The sequence below is a fragment of the Thunnus thynnus genome, chromosome 5, assembly GCF_963924715.1.
Source record: "Thunnus thynnus chromosome 5, fThuThy2.1, whole genome shotgun sequence".
Classification (NCBI taxonomy): Eukaryota; Metazoa; Chordata; class Actinopteri; order Scombriformes; family Scombridae; genus Thunnus; species Thunnus thynnus.
In genome coordinates this window covers 9,464,930-9,484,386 of record NC_089521.1, presented here as the reverse complement: position 1 = coordinate 9,484,386, position 19,457 = coordinate 9,464,930, and the positions used below count along the sequence as shown (strand labels likewise).

At 41.1% G+C, this 19,457-nt stretch overlaps 1 protein-coding gene across 1 annotated transcript in view; it reads right to left on the bottom strand.

Annotated features, from left to right (window-relative positions):
* Positions 1-19,457, bottom strand: part of cdh13 (cadherin 13, H-cadherin (heart)) — a 353,543-nt gene that overhangs the window by 10,343 nt on the left and 323,743 nt on the right. The window contains exons 13-14 of the mRNA XM_067589068.1: positions 15,179-15,412; positions 12,519-12,737 (exon numbers count right to left, since the gene is read on the bottom strand). Coding sequence (XP_067445169.1) covers positions 12,519-12,737; positions 15,179-15,412 — 453 coding nt within the window. The remainder of the gene's footprint in view (positions 1-12,518; positions 12,738-15,178; positions 15,413-19,457) is intronic.

Sequence of the window (19,457 nt, the reverse complement as noted above, 5' to 3'; positions counted from 1 at the left end):
CTGCCAAAATATCCAGTCTTGCTGTATAATAGACGCTGGCAATAACTACAGAAATATTAAAGTTTTTATGTTTATGTTTAGACTCTGGCAGCACTTGGTTAATATCAGGGAAAGACTGTGGTCTTGGTTTAATACAGTAAAAAAGTCAGCAGTGACTTGAGGCACAAACTGAAACCATGAATTTTCACTAACCTTAACCAAAGTGCTTTTATTGCCTAAATCTAACCACATGCAGGACTCACGATGCAAACCTCAGTCTCTGGTGCCACAGTCTAGTGTTCTGTATGCCTACCATCCACCCTGACCTCCTCCCTCCGAATTCGATACGATATACTGTATAATTGTAGCACTTAACGTTGCTCGTGAACCCAGCCAGCAATTATGTTTGCCAACACAATGTAAATGCCAAAACAATTTAGTGGAAAATATTAAAGGGTTAGATTTAATATTAAATAATTTTGTATGCAGGTTCTAATCTCATTTACAGTTTTGATGGCAGGGTGAACATTTTGTTTACATTTAGACACGGATTGTGTCATTTAATTGCTTTACAATTTCAATTCAATAGAACTTTATTTATCCCTGTAAGGACACTGTTTGCAGCAGCTCGCTACTACATCAACAGACAGTCAACACACAAAGGAGACAGGAAAATAAGAAAAACACTGTTAGTCAGAAAACTAAAAACAGCAACAATCTAAAAAGATACACAAGGTAACGAGCCATACAAAAGCATGAAAGGAAAAGAGAAATTGAGAGGGCAGACAGCAGAGGGGACACATTTCCTCATGATTTGTTGGTCACAAAAAGAACTCAGATCCCTCTGGTTCGCTCCAGTAATCTTTGAACAAACGTTAACAGTACTGTTCAGGCTGTTTCTGTCTTCCACTGTCAGACTGTGAAACCAGCAACTAAAAGAAAAGGTTAAAGGACTCTCAGGAAAAGATTGATAAAAACCACTAAGAATAACTGACACGAGTGAAAAGGAAATTAGTTTTTGGAGAAGAAGTACTCTTTGCTGCTTGCCGAACTATAGACTTTTTTCAACAGCAGATATGTGTTTTTTTAAATAAATAAACCTGTAATTACTCACAGATTACTTACCGCACTTCACTGAAATGCCAAAAAAAAAATCCCATTTAGTTTTTTTTTGTTTTACAAGTTCATGATGCTGGTAAAATGCATGAAGCTTCATCAGTATGGCTTCTCTGGACACATCTCTGAAATTATCATTTCAACCTTGGCTTTTCCTGCTATAATAAGTGACAGAATGTCTACTGTGAAAAAAAAATATCTCTGTGTTTACAGCCCACATAAGCTGGTTGTCAAATACTTTCAACAACTGACAATTTCAACATTCTCATCATGTCTGATGCTCTGTGTGATGATATCTCTGATGTTTCTAAAATCAATAATTAGCTCCATGATTTCATGGATATACTTCTAACAAGTAGGAAGAGCTACACTGTAGCTCCTGATTATGATCATTTAACGCGTTTGTATTTTATACAATATGTTAGCTTAAGACATTTATAATAATATTTGTGGTCATGGTGTCAGTGAAATGAGCAGAACATGGGGACATTAATGATAGCTTCCTTCAATTTAATTGACCCAGTGAACCATGACAGTTAGCCACCATGAAAAATACCAGGGCACTGGACCACTGAAATATAACACTACCATGATGACTGTTATCAGTTACACCTGGATTTGACAAGTCAAAATATCAACAGGACCACTATGGAAATAAGCAATTCTAACTTTTATCCTGTGTCATGCTTTAATTTCATACGTAACACTTTGTTTTATTTGCTTTTTACAGTTTTTTTGTTATTTTTTGGAAAAGCATGTTATGCGTAGGTTGTTTTATTACAGAATCAAACCAAATCAAATTTGAGGAAAAACAATGAGGAAGGTCTACTCAGCTCTATTTGCCCCAGCGATTAAACAGAAAAAGAAGCTTCCATGATATTTACAGACAACAAGGGTCAGACTGTAGAAATCAGATACTCGATGTTGTCATTCACATTGTCTACTTCATATTAACTCATCCTGTTGCTAACAAATGGCTTGTAAATGACTCTTGACTTATTTTTGGCAGCTTCAGATTTGGGGCTTAAATGTCCCTGTATATTTTTATATAACTGTTTAACAGATGTACCAACAAATGTACCAACAAGTCATTAATAATACATGAGTGAAAACATGTGTACAGTCTAGTGCGACTACTTTATATTCATAAACAATTTATGATGCCTTTAAGCATCACTTGCTAATGATCAACAAATAATTCACATATCTTCAGAGCAAATATGACAACTTTTCAGATTCCGAAAAGGGTAAATTATGTACATATAGCCTTCAGACCTAAACCAAAGTAAGTTGTCATTATGTATTCCATCTGTAGATCATACTGTAGTCTGTTAAGGCTTCTTCATGTTCATTATTGAACAGTGGTAGCTCACTTGGTTGTAGTCTGTTGTTCTGAGAAGCTGTACACCTCTTTAAATACCAGAGAGTGACTTTTCATATCTTGGTTCAAAGATCAAAAACTCTTCACAGCTTGAGCTGAAGGCAGAAACAACTCTCCACCATACACATCGCTCTGGTGCGCGGTCTCTTTAAAAGAAGCTGTGAAAAAGCTATATTTTTACAAGAGTAAATAAGCCCCTAAACATCCTGTCTCTCTAGCTGGAAGGGGATTAGTGTAGAGCTGCCGAAGGAAGAGGCTGTCAGAGCGAAGCGAGGGATCAGAGAGGAGAAATAGTGTGGACTAAAACCCCGGGAGGATGGAGGTAAATTAGTGGCATCTGGGCTGGGAGTTGTTTGTTGTGTTTAATGGTAAATACTTTGTTTTCACTCCGCCCTCTCGCTCTCTCTCCTTTACTCTTGGAATTACATTATTACTCTTGCTGAAATTACAGAGGAACACAGAGAGAAGCAGGGACAAGCAGTTTCTGTAGAACATTATTACAACCACAGACAAATCTGCAGCTACAGCCCATAATCCTGCATGGAAAAGATTTCAGCATGCAGTTTGAGCTTGTAGACCTTCCTAAATTGACCACATGCAGGGTGAATTGGCACAGTTCAGGATGACATGATTGTGCATATGTGTGTGTGTGTGTGTGTGTGTGTGAGTGCAAGTGAGGTAGTAGAAATACTGGTAAGAGCATCAACATCCGTTTCCCCAGAGATTTTCATTTTATCACCTTATTTCACATCCCTCATAAGCCAAATTCACACATTGCCACTTTGGGCAAAACATATCAATCTCCAAAGGCCGGCAATGTCCACACCTCCCATATGTGTAAAATACACATTATTTACATCCTGACTATCTTGGCCAACTTATTGCCTCCAGCCACATGCCAACTTTGAGAATTTCATTTTTAGCGACAGTGAGGCTGCTGAGGAGAGATAGTGCGTGCACTGCACAGAGCACATCAGTTCACATGTGCACTGATAGGGGGCAGTGTGGTCATCTGTGTTGGTGCGCCACCTGTGAGCTGCATCGCCAGCAAAAGTGGAGCGTTCCTTCTAGTAATTACTTCTAAAATTAGCAATAATTCTTATGAGTAGCTGTCCTTTTTCTGTGCGTCTGCAGCCTATGGGAGCATGTATTGACTGCATTTAGTTTGCCCAATTAGGAAGCCTTATCTCAGGTGAACAATGGATGCTTTCACATGAACATTTAACACCCCCAGATCTGAGAGTGTATGTGTATGTGTATGTGTGTTGGTCTTTATATATCTGCAAGCATTTCCCTCTACTGGAGTATAGGATAATACTTTATTTGTTCCCTATTTTAAGCTAATCTGTGCGTGTGTGTGTTTGTAGTGGATGTGTGTGAGAGTCTATTACACACTGATCACAAAAGAAAGGCTTACAATAGAGAGGAGTGAAAGTAGGGCCCTGCAAAGCCCTGGGATTTAGCTGCCAATCCTGCAACAGCAAACAAAGGTCTAGTAAGCATTAAAAGACACAGTATATGTTGGCGTTCACTCACCCTCCCTCTCTGTCCTGCAGGGTTACATACATTATTTAAGGGTCTGAAAAGCAACCCCAGTGGAGGCAGAGAGTGAGGACAGAAAGCCAGCCAGGACGTGACTCTACTTTTGGCAGCGTTGCTACGCTGAGCTGAGTTGAGCTGAGCTGAGCTGAAGGACTCAGTGGAGGATGGATGGATGGGAAAGCACGATCTGACTGCGGTTCCATACTCCTGTTTGGTGACGGCAACAGTAAATTCCCTACCATATTAACAAGCAAGCAGGCTTCACAGCCCACACATCATTTAAAATTCTTTTGGCTTCCAGTAGATGCACACAACAAGAGAAAATCTTTCAGTGGGGGAGAAATGATCCAGTTTCCTTTCTCTTCAACCTGTTTTGATCAGTTCTCTTGATTCAAGTGTCATTTTATGGAGACTTACAGACTTATCTTTCTCTTCCTGCCTTGTTTGTGTTTGAAGGAAATATACGATTGTGAATCAGGACGACTCCATCTGCGTTTTTTTTCCCGGGTTGTTCAAATGGAAACTCCCACTCAGCTGTTAGCAAAAAGCAGTGATGTGGGTTAGAGAAGCCCACCCCCCACCACCACCTCACACACATGCAGTTTGCTGACAGTGTCTTCCTAAAATACTCGCTGGCTGTATGTTAGAGTAGAGAAACTGTCTAGAAATACTACGAGCGATGTTGCAGTGCTGTGTCTGAGTTTGTGAGATGTTTATAATGCACTGGACAGAGCTTAGGGACACACAGCTACTGAGTGCTGAGAGCTCTGGCCCGAGCTTCAAGATGAATAACACCCGCGAGTCCCACCAAATTCTGCTCTATACCGGAACCGTTTACTGGCGGGAGGAGAGGTCAAGAGTTTATTTTTCAAACTTTAAGCAGCAGTAATAGTGAGTGCTCCGTCTGTGTGTCTGTAAGCATGTTTAGCAGAGCAGCAACAACAGTGAGTGTTCAGTCTGTGTGTGTGGCTACAGGCTAGGTGGGCTAGGGGGTATATATTGGTTTATATGTAGCAACGTCATCATGCAGAAACCTACATCAGGTTACGTGGGAACATTTTTTTAGAAGGGCTTGGGCAAATGGCATTTTGACACTAAAACAGACATAGTTTGACCAAAATTTGAATTTTCAGATTTGAATACATATGAAACACTACTGGGATACTACAGAATGATATAAAAACCTTGACAAAACAAAAAATAATGGACCCACCCTTTATAGTCTAGTAGGAAGGGGGGGTTCCCATGCACCCCACTGATATATTTTTCTAACTTAGTTTTTTGTAATCCTCAAGGTGTCTAGTAAACAAATTTTCATGTTCCCAACGCGAAATATTGTCCCATGGGTTCGTTTTGCGGCCATCTTGGCGGCCATCTTGGATTTCTGGCGGAAATTGAAAACTGACATAACTTTTGAACAAGACATCATACAGAGACAAATGACCCCATTTTTCTATATAATTTTGGCATGAGGAATTGATTGAGGTGGTTATTGTAGTGATTTTATCAAGTTTGGTAGATTAAAACTCGAAAAATAAGAAAGAAGTTTGTATAATTTACACTCAAAATCTTGCAAATTGACTGTCTACATATGGGTGTACATATGACGCTTGATAAATATATACACAGTGTTATTACACATCTTGACATAAAGAATAATTACTAAATAATGTGATTTAATAAAATTTATGAAGCATTTTATGGGTCCAAATACCACTTTTGTTCATGTTCCACAACTGTGGTCTTAATGTTGAGATACATAAAAATGAGCTAATTCAATTACAATATGACATTATTTCAAATGAAATATTTTCATATAAATATCACTTTAAACCATATTAAAATTCTTTCTTTTTGTTTAATGATTATTTATATGATTTTTTCACCCTCACTTCTGAGTCTTTACAGCAACGCTGAACAAATGACATAGTAAAAGTTCTATCTCACACAGGCTCCGCTCTCTACTGGACTCTATAGGTAATACTCTTCCCCAATCACACACATGCACAATTGCTCACTGAAATTTGCATGTACGTAGCCAGCCAATTAGGACGCGCCTACCGATTCAAATATCCTGCACCCTATATAAGCAGTGTCTAGCTACCGCATCTTCTTTTCTTCAGCAACAGCGAATCAGCTCACTTATCTCATTCTCCAGGGATGGAGTCGCCGGTACATGCTCATTCCTCCCGTCGTGCCTTGGTCTCATCTCCACCGGACATCACTTCCCGCTTTGAGTACCTCGGGTGGGCCTACACAGAGAGTGGCATGATACAGCCACCGCCCTGCGTATTCTGCTGAGCACTTCCTCCAGATCTATGCCAGAAACGGTGGGAACATTTTCGACGATGTGGTGTCCCACTCCGCTGTGACGAGAAATGGCAGCACAGCTGCGTGTTATCGGAGTAGATGGACAAAACACTGAGACTGGGTTATCCTCTCTAGTTCTGCTGTGTTCCTCCTCCATATTTGGGCATCAAGGAAATAAATCTATTCTCTCAAGAGGAAATAGATTTTCTCTTCGATGAGATCCAGCACCTGTTATCAAAACAAGGTGTTGGTCATTCCCACTCATGACAGACAGAAGGGGTTTTACTCTGCGTATTTCCTTTGTTCCCAAGAAGATGGGATGTTTCAAACCCATTTTGGATCTCTGCATTCTGAACCAATACATTGGCAAAGACGTTCCACATGCTGACCATGAGGAGATTGCTGGAACTGATTCAATCAGGCAACTGGTTCACCACCATCAACCTGAAAGGTGTTTATTTTCATGTCAAGGTGGCACCGAAACACAGGAAGTTCCTGTGTTTTGCCTTCCAGGGGATAGCCTACGAGTACAACAGGCTGCCGTTCGACTACTCCCCATCTCCCTGCACGTTCAGCAAGTGTGTGGACACAGCGCTGCAACTGTGGTGAGAGGGTCTTCTTCTATTTAGATAACCTCATTGTCATGGCCAGGTCCAGAGGATGGGCCATTTTCCACACAGCCAGATTAGTGTTGCACCTAACTCAGTTAGGCTTTGCCATCAACTGGAAGAAGAGTGCCAGATTCAGCCAGGCTGCGGGCTGTTCTGTCAGAACCCAGATGGACGGCACTGCAGTGGCAGTTCAGACTGTGGCGGTGACAGCTTTGACTGTCATGCAGGCATTGGGGCTCATGGCAGCGGGCCATCGAGTCGTTCCACTGGGGCTCCTGCACATATGCTGCCTGCAATGGTGGTTCAGGGTAGACTGTGAGAACAGACAACTGCGCCACAGTTGACTACATCAACAGGCAGGGTGGGGTCCGGTCTGCAGCCCTGTTGAAGATAGTGGAGAACCTGTTGGTGTGGGGCTCAGAACACCTTCTGTCTCTGAGAGCCCTCCACGTTCCGCATCTGGTGAACAGGGGCACTGACGTCATGTTGAGGGGCAGCCCTCTGCTGGACGAGGTGGTGCAGAAGATTTGGAACTGGTTTTGGAGAGTGAAAGTGGACCTGTTCGCCAGTGGAAACAACACCTGCTGTCTGCTCTGGTTTTTCCTGACACCGCAGGATGAACCACCCTTGGGGGTTGACAGGGGCACCGTGGTATGCAGTGTTGGCGGCCCAGCTCTGGTCTATTCCCCAGGTGCGGGGAGCTTTGGCCCAGGAGGTGGGCTCAATAGGCGTGCTGCCCATATTAGGCCAACGTCTCCGGGCTTGGCTCTTGAGAGGGATAGGCTGATGAGGGCTGGACTTTAAAGAGTATGGTCTAGACTTGCTCCATGTGAAAGGCGCCCTGAGATGACTTTTGTTGTGATTTGGCGCTATATAAATAAATTGAACTGAAATTGAATTGACTGTCTGCACAGGTTGTGCAGACTATCCAGGAAGCGAGAGCAGGATCCACTATTGCTTGCTACAAGGCAAAATGGTTGGGATTCCAACGCAGGTGCGAGGAGAGGAGGCCGGACCCCCTGACGTGCAGTGGAAGAGGTCCTTTCCTTTCTACAATATCTGGGTGATAAGGGGCTGTCTCATGCCACTGTTGAAGTGTATGCAGCAGCTGTTTCCTCCTCTCATGAGGGGTTGGGCAACAGACCTGTCTTTGCCCAACTCCTCATGAAGCGTTTCATGCAAGAAGTCAGGCGTGTCTCCACTCCTCAGTGGGAACTGCAGGTGTTGCTCGAGGCCTAGTGAGTGATCCCTGTGAGCCTCTGGAGCGCTCCTCTTTAAAGGTGTGGTCATTCAAGACAGCTTTGCTGCTTGCACTGACTTCAAGTGAGTGAGTGAGTTGGGCACCCTGTCGGTTCACCTTAGCTGTTTGCTGCTTGGTGTCTGCTTCTTTGCCTGACTACCGGATACGTATATGCAAATTTCAGTGAGCGACTGTGTGCCTGTGATTGGCGAGGAGTATTACCCATGGAGTCCAGTAGAGGCCTGTGCATTGCATTTATCTGCAATATTAGCAGTTTGGTATATATAGAGGATTTCCCATATATTCATGTCTTTGTGGTGGCCCGCCATAATATCAACATTGACCACCACATATTGATTTTCTATTTTTTTTTTAACCATTTAAAATGGGTAAAATCTTATTTCATAGTAGAGCTGCATTACGGGTGTGCCCGAATACAAATACAACCTATCCCAACCTATCCCATCCCAACCCTCATGATCCTGGACAAGGCTGGGAGAAGACTGAAGAGGGTAGTTTGGAACCAGTGTGGTCTTGTGGCCCTATCTTCCCCTCTTCCCTCATTGACTTACTAGAGAAAACTGCTGAGGAGGTGGAGGAGAGTGAAGAAGAGGAAGAGGAGCAAGAGATTGACTATGAAGAGCTTCTTAATGATGACGACTAAATATAGCACAGCACGATGAAAAAGTAGCATTGCTTAGCACCTCTGTCGCTTGTTCTGTCATGAAAGATTATACTAGGAGTGGAACACCTTCCTTTTATTTACTTGACTTATTTAACTCATATTTTGTTATTTTTCCTTACTCACTGTCAATTTTAGCTGACTCCAGAGTTTGTGTGGACCGTATAGTTTGGTATACATGTAGACATTGTATTTTGCAAGATTTTGAGTGTAAATTATACAGAATTTTTTCTTATTTTTTGATTTTTAATGTACCAAACTTATTAAAATCATTACAATAACCATCTCAATCAATTCCTCATGCCAAAATTATATAGAAAAATGGGGTCATTTGTCTCTGCATGATGTCTGGTTCAAAAGTTATGTCGATTTTCAATTTTTGTCGGAACTCCTATGTGGCCGCCAAGATGGCCGCCAAGATGGCCGCAAAACGGACCCATGGGACAATATTTCGCGTTGGGAACATGAAAATTTGTTTACTAGACACCTTGAGGATTACAAAAAACTAAGTTAGAAAAATATATCAGTCGGGTGCATGGGGACCCCCCCTTCCTACTAGACTATTAAGGGAAATGTGATTTTTTTAGATTGAATGTGGAACTGAAGTACTTGTTTATACTTGCCTCTTTCTTCAGCCCCTTTCTCTCTCCTCTCAATATTCTCTGAGAAACACTCATACATAGAAATATATTACACCAGGGTCCATGTCCTTATGCTGCCAATATATCACAAGTGAGAAGGTCCTAGTGGATGGCCTGGCATACAAAGCACAGGACTCTTGACACCAAGGGTCCACGGTTCAGGTCTTACATGCCACGCGTTGTTAGGTTTAAGCGATTAAAACACTTTTGGTTGGTTGGGGTTCAGGAAAAATTGAGGTTTTGGTTAAATATTGAAAAGGTCAAAGAATCAATGCTTGTGTTTGGGATCAGGGAGGTTTTATACAGGTCTGCTGGGATTAGGTCCAGACCTCTAGTTGTCAGGAGAAGACGTTGGAGCAACGTTTCACAGATACATACGGACATTTTGTCAGTTTGTGGACAGGTTTGAGAAAAATATTTGCTATTGTAGATAAAACGTCATCTATCTGGCATTATGTTACCTACAAAACTTCTTTGCTGATGCAGATTTTTAAATTTAATTTTTAGCAGACATAATTTGGGACTAAGAAAGACAGAGAGCTAAAACGGAAGCAGGGAAAAGAAAAAATCATACAGATGTGAAGAGTCAGAGGAATAATAAGAATGTACTGCTGCGTGGATGTGCATGTGCCTGTAGCCCAGTCGGCAAAAACAGAACAAAACAGGAGAGTTTAATCTCCACACCTATATACTGGTCTCCTTTTCCCCATCCTTCCCCTCTGGCTCTCTCCATTTTTCTTCCCCTCATCTCTCTCCTGCGGGGTCAGAGTTCAGCTTGGAGATGAGGGAATTGAAACAGGATCCTCTCTGCCTCTCTGTCAGACTATCTGACTATACACTGCAGTGATCAGTCCCCTCTATCTGTCCCCCAGCACAGGTCTCTGTGATGAGCTTGAGCAGGAGTCATCTCTCTAGGCGCCTGTGTGTGTGTGTGTGTGTGTGTGTGTGCGTGCGTGCAATTGTGTGTAGAGATGTTCTCTGTCTGAATTGGTGGAACCTCTGTTGTCCAGCTGTAATACTGTCTGACATTCCCAATAGAGACACACACCGACCCTGTTTCCTCTCTCTGTAATCTCCAACCTGCAGCTCCAGGGCAACACAGCTCACTGTTACTTCTGTTTTAACTATGCAAACATGCTTCAGTCCAAATGAATGGACATGTACACGGGCACAGGATCAGGCAGCTCAAGAATCTGTCATCTGGAGCAGCTATTTGGTTAATGAATGCCACTGTCTATCACGACTCTATTTACAGTAGTGTAATGAATGCTACTGTCATTCAGAGTAAAAGGACATCTGTGGAGAAGATTCTCCTAATGTCATCTTGGCATGTCAACCAAATATCATGCTTTCTAGTTCAGACACTGAGGCTGCTGCCATGGCAACCGCTGATAACAAAATACTTCTAAAAAAGGAGAGTGTGAAAAGCTAACTGACGGTTCCAGCTGCGATACTCTCAGGATCGCTGCCATAAAACTTTTCCGAGAGCTGGCGGCTTGCCTGTCAATGCTGACGCAGCATCGGCTTACGCTCATGATTCATGTGTTGCAGTGAAACTGCAGCTAATGGTCTATCAACGCTCCAGTGTGGCGTTCTCATACTGTTGCTTGCCACGCGTTGTCAGTTTAATTTAATACTTTGTGTCCTGTGAATCATGAGTTTGTAACAGAAGTTGCAGGTAAGTGCTCCAACTGCATCATGAGAGAACAAGATGATGAGTTCTTCATGGCGCAGCTTCAAACAAACCCTTCCCATACACGACACAGTCATCTACTATGAATGAGTGCTTCGAGAAAGATATGCATCAATCAAGCCAGATGCTGTGATTCACAGATACCTGGAGAAAATGAGAAAATGAGATGCAGAGATTCTGCCTCTAAGCAAAGGATTATGGGGAGAGTGTGGCTGATTGCTAAATAGAGAGCAGAGCGTGGTACAAGGAAGGAAAAACAGTGGCACACGGGGCTGAGGGATGAGAGTCAGGAAGCAGACATAATATGCAAACTGGAAGTGATCAACGGGAGATGTGACAGAGGGAGAGAAAAGATGTTAGGATCAATCGAACAAGACGAAGAAAAGAGAGGACAGAAAGCTGAAGAGAGAACGGTAGACAAGACTGTGATTTGTCACGATGATCCTCAGTGAAACATTTTACAGTCTCACAAAAATCAGCAGAGAAGACGATGGAAGTACAACACCATCTTTTAGGCCTAAAATCATAGTGTACCTTTTCTTTTATTGCCTTTTCCTTTTGCCTCTCCCCATCGTCCCTTCTTTCTCTTTCCCTCTCATTCTTAGTGCTACCCCTCTTCTTCTTCTCCACATTCTTTTACTATCCCTCCTGCTGCACCCGCCTCCAGTATACAGTGGACCAGATTATAAACTACAGAGAACAAGCCTAGACGGGAGAGCAGCATCCGCGGGCCTTAAAGTTGCAAATGAATTTTCTTCATACCAAACTAGCTGTGGGACGTCCTCCATTACATTTATGTTGTGAATGGAGGAGGCTGAATTATTCATGCTATTGCTAATGGCTTAAATGAGATATTCAGAGTAAATTCAAGTTTGACTTCCTGGGGAATGCCCTGGGCATCGCATAGAAAAAAAAAAAGAAACGTGAAAGGCACAAGACAGACTTTTAAAAAAATGAATGAAAAAATGAACACTTGCCATATGCAAGGGATGCAAACTGTATCAGTATTACTACATGTGCACACACACACACACACACACACACACAAACACACAGCCACACATAGACATACATTTGCTTATTTCTAAGAAGTCAAAATGGACTTACACATAAAGGACTACTCATTGAGTACAATGAATTGCTTCCTTTTTGGTTAAAATTTTCCTAAGAGTCCTTGGCATTTAACACTGGTCTTCATTGATTTCTCATCAAATTATGAATTAAAAGCAACAATTTTTTTAAAATATAAAACCACATGTAAACAAGGACACCATCAAATGAAACTCCACCTCTGCTTCTCTGTTGTCGTGTGATAATACTTACAGAGTAGGGCGAGCAGGAGTGTCACCAGCAGCACGAGAAGGCTGGCGCTGTGGGAGTGAGCAGAGCTGCATTGCATCTTATTCTTCTTACAGACGCACACCTGAACTTTGACCTCTGTGTTGTTGGACAAAGGTGGCACCCCCGAGTCAGTGATGAGCAACGGAAGCTGGTAGTTGGCTTTCTTCAGACTGTGCAGAAGCATGATTTGCGAGTGTGTAGCTGTGGGGGGACACACAGAGGAAGAGGGAGGTTTAATGGAGTGGATGTGCAGTAATCCCCCCATCCTGAATGTATTGTCTATATATTCTGCATTAACACTGCACAGTAACGGCTGCATATTGTGCAAAGCAGAACTAAATGAGTGTATTATGTCAAAAAACGTATATGCTTTCAAGTAAAGCGTTGCCAAGCCCTTCCTGACAGCTGAAGCGACAAATATTGGCACCAGTTAAACTGCATAAGATTGTTACATTTTGTTACATCATACTTTAAAAATCCTTAAGAGACACAAGAGGAAATACCGGAGCCAGTCACCTCATGCTGAAATGTGCCACAACTACTACTACTTGTCTGCCAGGGCTGTTAAAGTGACTTATAGTTTAGTATTGAATTAGAAAATGCACATTGTCCAACTGTGTGCTCAAAATAATGTCACAAAGCAACAGTAAGCAACAGTAAATATTTCAAAAACATATCCCCTCCACCTCTATGGCTGCTCTGTGTGTTTTAAAAATGCTAGAGTGCAGTGTGAGATGCTGAATTTTTAAATTCAAAGTTTCAACAAAACCTGATCAGCATGTGACAAATCAACAAACAGCAACTGTCAGCACCATCAGATCTCCCTCAGTACAATCAGATTCTGTAAATTTGACATGTTTTAAACAAACATACTTGATCATTTACTAGTGATGTGTTAAAGAAATTATCACTTTAAACTTCAGCCACATGCACACGAAAACACATACAGATGGGTGACAAATTAAGGCTTCATTGTGCCTTGGCATAGATTCTCCAACTCTATGGACTTCTATTGGAGGGATGGACAACATTCTAACAAAATATATTCCCTCATTTGGTCCCATAGGTGTTCAACTGGGTTGAGATCAGATGACCATAAAGGTCATGATTCCCATCATTTTCATACTCACTGAATCACTCAGTGACCTCTCTTGGCTTGTATGGAAGCATCTGCATTCATTACGTTTCCTCACTCATTTATTCAGGTTTTTTCCTGTTAGCTTTCTTGCAGAGGGTTAGATAAGTATATTGATACCACTTGATATACAGTATGTCCATTAGATTTAAGGCTACAGCCAGCAGCTGGTTAGCTTAGCTTAGCATAAAGACTGGTAACAAGAGGAAACAACTAGCTTGGCCCTTGTCGTTTTTGCACTTTTTGTACCAATTCAATTAATAAGTGATCTTTAGAGGTGCTGTTGAGTGGATTTTGTTATCTTTGGGAAGAGCCAGGCTAGCTGTTCCCTCTGTTTCCAGTCTTTATGCTAAGCTAACGGGCTGCAAGAAAGAAAATAAGTGCATTTCCCAAAATGTCAAACTATATTTCCTTAATTTTTCACTCATCTGTATTTTAAAACAAACTGAATTTAATTTTCAAAAGTATAGATTTTAAATTAGATTCAGATGTTAATACCTAATTCAAATTAAGATTTTGTGTGAAAAAGAATAGCATGCTTTGAAGTGTGTCTGTCAGTTCACAAACCACTTCATAAACAATTGTAGTGAGAAGGATTAAAACTAGTCGTTGCATGCCAGGACAAGCAGAAACTGAAGTTATTTTTATATAGAGATATACTGTCGAGGCATAACCACCACTTCCTACCTGTGGTTCTGCACACACCTTTAGGCACACACACACACACACACACACAGCTGAGACAAACACAGTGCTAGTCCGTTTCACTGGGAGCAGGCTCTTTCTCTGCTGGTCCTATCTGTCTCTTCCAGCGGTGGTGATTGAGGAGTGTCTGTACCTCCCTCTCCCGCTGTCAGTCACAACTAATACCTCTGGGCAGGTTTTAGCTCTGCTCTGTCACTCAAACACACACAGACAGTGCTGTCGGTCATGCAACCCTGAATCAATGTCTGTCCCCCCCCTCGCCCCATTTTACTTCCTTGGATCATTTTACTCTTCATCCTTATTGTGTGAGCCATTGCATCCACAGTTAAGAGCATTATGACACAGTATAAACATGATAATATGATAATGACCCTTGAATATTTGTGTAATGTAATTCTATGTTGTGCTTTGGCAGCTCTCTCTTACCCTTCCCTTATTTTCTTAGTTTATTTTATCCCTTGATTTCCCAGTGTGCTTTTTGGCAAACCTGTGAGAACAAACTCAAAGCTCTTGGTTTAAAGAAAATCAGTAATTACGGGAAAGAATAAGTGAGTCACATACACTGATGTGCATTTTGTGGTGTGGTCAATTCACATTATTGTTGGTGAACAAATGGCTTCAAATCTGCCTCTATTATGACAGATTTATTCCTGTGATTGCTGAAAGACTTGCCATTTTTCAGTAGGTGAAACATTTCCTATTTTCATCTCCATTATTACATTTCTGCTGGTTCAGCTCAGTTCACTTCAAGAACAAACAAATCAAATGTTGAGACGGAAATGATTTCAACTAAAATACTCACAGTTGACCCTGGTAACTTTCCAAGTTTTGTCTAGGCCGGGCTGTTTTCCCAGTTCTATCTTAAAGGGTGCAGCATTGGGCGGCAGGTCCTTGTCCCGCCCGCCAACTATGGCCACATTCATATCGTGGGCGTCTTCACACACTCGTGCTACTGATGGCACCACATAGGGGGCGTTATCATTGTAGTCTTCGAGGTTGATGACCAATGTGCCAGTACCTGTGGCTGGAGGGCTCCCTGGAAACACAAGAAACACACACTTATTAGGATAGGATAGGATTCACTCTGCAAAGTTGGTGCTGTAATGTTGGACCAGGCGCTCGTCATGAAGAGTGCGAACAGTAATGATGTGAAAAGAGCAATAATGCGATGTGGCTCTGGTAAAACATAGTGCACTCATGATTATTCACCCTTTTCATTCTACAATGTCAAAATGCTTTCAGCTGACATTCAAGAGCAAAATAAGACCTGAAAAACCAGAACACCAGTTAACTTAATAAGACCTATCCTGTTCTTTTTAACTCAGCTGACCTGATTTAACCCAAAAGAAACAAAACAGTTTGTCATTTCAGTGCCGGAAGAGAATGAATCACAGTGGCTCATGTTTTGCAAAAGAGCATTTTGACTTGGCATATGGCGGGCTCCTGTGTTTGCATGAGATTACACCTTTATTGAAGGATGCTGGGTTAAAAAGCAGCTTGGCTCCTCTCTATTACTGCTCTCTGTTTCACTGCGATTAGAGGTTATTAAAAAACCTACACGGCATCCAAAACAGCTCCAGAGGTCAGTCAGCAATTAACACCTAAAGACAAGATCTGTAATTGGAAAATGGGTCTCCTCCACCTTTTCAAGGTAAAAAAATAATATTAGTATATGTGCAATAAATGTCAAGTGATGCTGGGATGAAACCCAGTCTGGGTTTTTATGGTGCCATTAGAGAAAGCTTCATACACTGAGCAGAAAATTGCATTTCCCAACGTGAAATGGTAATTTGGTGAAAACTTACTTTTTAAGACAAACTTAAAAAACAAATTATTGAGGCAAAATTTGGGATGTTTTGATCTAAATTTCAAAGAAAAAATGTATTAAATTTTCTTATTGGGAAGGTTTGGCCAGAGTTTCATAATATACAAAACTACTCAGAAAACAGGTTACACATAATAAATTAACTATCACTAACTGCAGCCCTCAGTAAACGCTGTCTATATAACCGTGGCAGATTCACCACTCAACACGGGCATAGTTTCCACTGGGGATAGGGATGAGGGTTGATTTTAAATCTGTTTGTGTCTTCTTGCTGTCCAGCCTCCACAATTCAGATGAAACAAGAGAGGAGCTAATAAAAATGTTTATATGCTTTTATATGAGTTGCCTTTAATTTCTACTGTGCTCTCAGAACTTCAGGAGTGTGACAATGCAAAATGTATTTTTTTTAATTGTTTGTATTGTATTGCATTGTCTTTAATATTTTCCTGCCAAACTAAAATAAACTAAAATAAATCATGATTTGCTATTTGTTAGATTCATTTAAATACATATTTATTGCATCCTTCCCACTTCTGAAACTGAACCTACACCCTTGCCACTCAAATTGGTATATAGCAATCTTTGATACAATGATTCCTTGATTTCATGTCCGTTGTTTTAACTTGTTTTAAAACAAGAATTTTGTAAAATGGGTCAAATAGTTCGTAAGGAAACGTTCTCATCTCCAAGCTGTGGCTTTTTATTCACACACAACCTCTTAAACAGGCTGTGAAATCCCTGCATGCAGGCAAATATCCAAGTGCTAAGTATTTACTATTTATATAAATGCATGAGCGTACTCTATGTCAAGTGTAGTGGAAACCTTAAAGGCATGTGTAGGTGCTGATGATTCTCTAGGATAATGGCAGATACATTAACACAACACACACACGCACACACACGCACGCACGCACCCAGTCAACTATTGCTCTCCGCATTCCCACCAACTCACACACACTGTACCGTACTGCTCTCACAAGGTCAATTATAAAACTGAAATGCTCTCACTGCACTAGAAAAAAGTAGTAGTGATAATAAGTATACTTCAACCAGATTTTTCTTCTTTTTAACTCCTTCCAAAACACCATTTGGGTGTATAAATATTTGTAGTCAGAGAAGAGGGCACAGGGCACATATTATATAATGCATATATTTTTACCTGCTTTAGATTCCTTTATAACGGAGAAATCACAGCTGTTATACAACCAGTAGATAATGACCATGTTCTGTTTGTTTGCTGAGCGCAGAGCTTTAATTTCATTCTCAGCTGTGAAACCATCAGCAGATTGTTACTGAGAGAAATCAAATGTAATGGTAGCGAGTTTGCAATTTCTATTGTATAATAATTGTGAGATGTCTGCTATCTCTGCAGTCAGTTGCGTTTCTATATGTAGCCGAAGAATGACACAAAATGGCAAACAACCCCTATATACTGTAGATAAGTGCAGCTGTGACAATATCAGCAGCAGATCAAGAGCAGAGAAGAATAACTTAGCAAAAGCAGAGAGGAAATGTGTTCAAAAGCAAATCAAAGACAGCAGCACTTCAGGCGAGACTGCAGATAATCTATTATCACTCGAGACAAGAGACCAAGAGAGTGAGGATGGGGCTCAGCTCCCCCATCAGTGAGAAGATGTAAATTTCTACCCATTTGTGGTGGGAGAGGCTGTCTCTGTGCTTGGCTAGTTATAAATGAAGCTGTTTGTCTTCCTAAATGAATACTCCCCACACCTAATCACTCTATTTCTCCGCTCCTCTCCTATTCCTCCTTATCTCCATTGCATCATGCCTCTGTCATCATCAGCCCGCCTCCGCATCAATGGAGCTTGTCTGCTGGCCTCTACTTCACACTGCTTTGTCACAAAAGCTCTGATTAAACACACCGCAAGTTTCTAAAGGAGACGGGCAATACACCGATCCTTGCAGCTACAACATGTCCACCCATCTCTGCTTGTTAGGCACTAAAGAGAACATAAAAACTAAAGAAGGCGATATTTAAGAAAAAAGGGACATGGCACCAATGACACTGTTTGGCAGCAAACAATTCCTCTCTAAATATAAAGGTTTCAATTTCCATTTACATCAGTTACATTTTTACAAGAGAACACAGGCTACAGGCTAAATCAACATAAAAGAAGTTTAAAGTGTGTTCTCAGGAACTGTGTGTGTCTGTCATTTAAGGCTCAACTTCTTCCTCTAGATAAGAATTGTGTTCAGGGTTAATTACTAAATTATTGTGTTGTTTTAGTGATTGCTGTGTACCAAATGCTAATTATCACTGTTAAAGGCCATCTTGGTGGTATATAGTAATGAAAGGACAGCCACAGAAAATAAATAGTGTTTAGTTATGACAGTACTATGCAGTTCCAGCTCTGTGCTTACATTTCCATTAATTTATTTTATACCCAAGATTGACTATTCAGGTTATTGCTCAGTTATTTTCAGAAACTTGAAGGAATTATTTAAAGGACTCAGGATTTAGCGATAACTAACGGTGAGGTTGCAGATGGCTACGAAACTTGTGAAAAATGCAAAAAACGTGAAAGGCCCTCTCTTGAGCCAGTGTTTGGTTTGTCTGTTCCGGGCTACTGTAGAAACATGGCGGTGCAACATGGCGGGCTCCGTGGAAGAGGACCCTCTCTCTCTCTTTCAGCAGAGTCTTTGCCTCCTAGTCTTTATTACAGTCCATGTCCCCTCAGCAGTGGTTGACCCTGGGCTTTGCAATTTATTGTATAACTTAATCCCAATGTGTCTGCAAGTGAATTATGTTTCGTTGAATTTATAATAATCCAATTATCTTTAAGGCTCTTTTTGTATCTTGGTAACAGGTTAAAATGAAGTTGAATGGAAATCCATGCATCATTTTGCTCTGCAGCCTTCCTTTTTCTTCCAGAATACTTTCCTTTATTTAGGTTACAGGGATGAAGTCAGAAAGTTTTGAAACTTGCATAAGCATAAGTAACTTCTTTACTCATGTGAAGAGTGTTTTATACAAATGAGATAATTAATGATGTATTATTTTCACTGAAAAATTGAACAGTCGAAAGCTAAAATTAACTTTACAAAAGTGAGGATTGATTCTGATAAATTGGTTTCAGAGCAAGAATTACACTAATTAACGAGCAAGATTAACTTTAATTGTCTCCATCAAAGTCCCTCTTCAATATTAAAGGAGCAAAGCCTGCGAGCCAGTTCAGGCAGACAACTCCAGTTGCAGTGCTAAACTCACACATGACAAATTCTTTCTATTGTATTA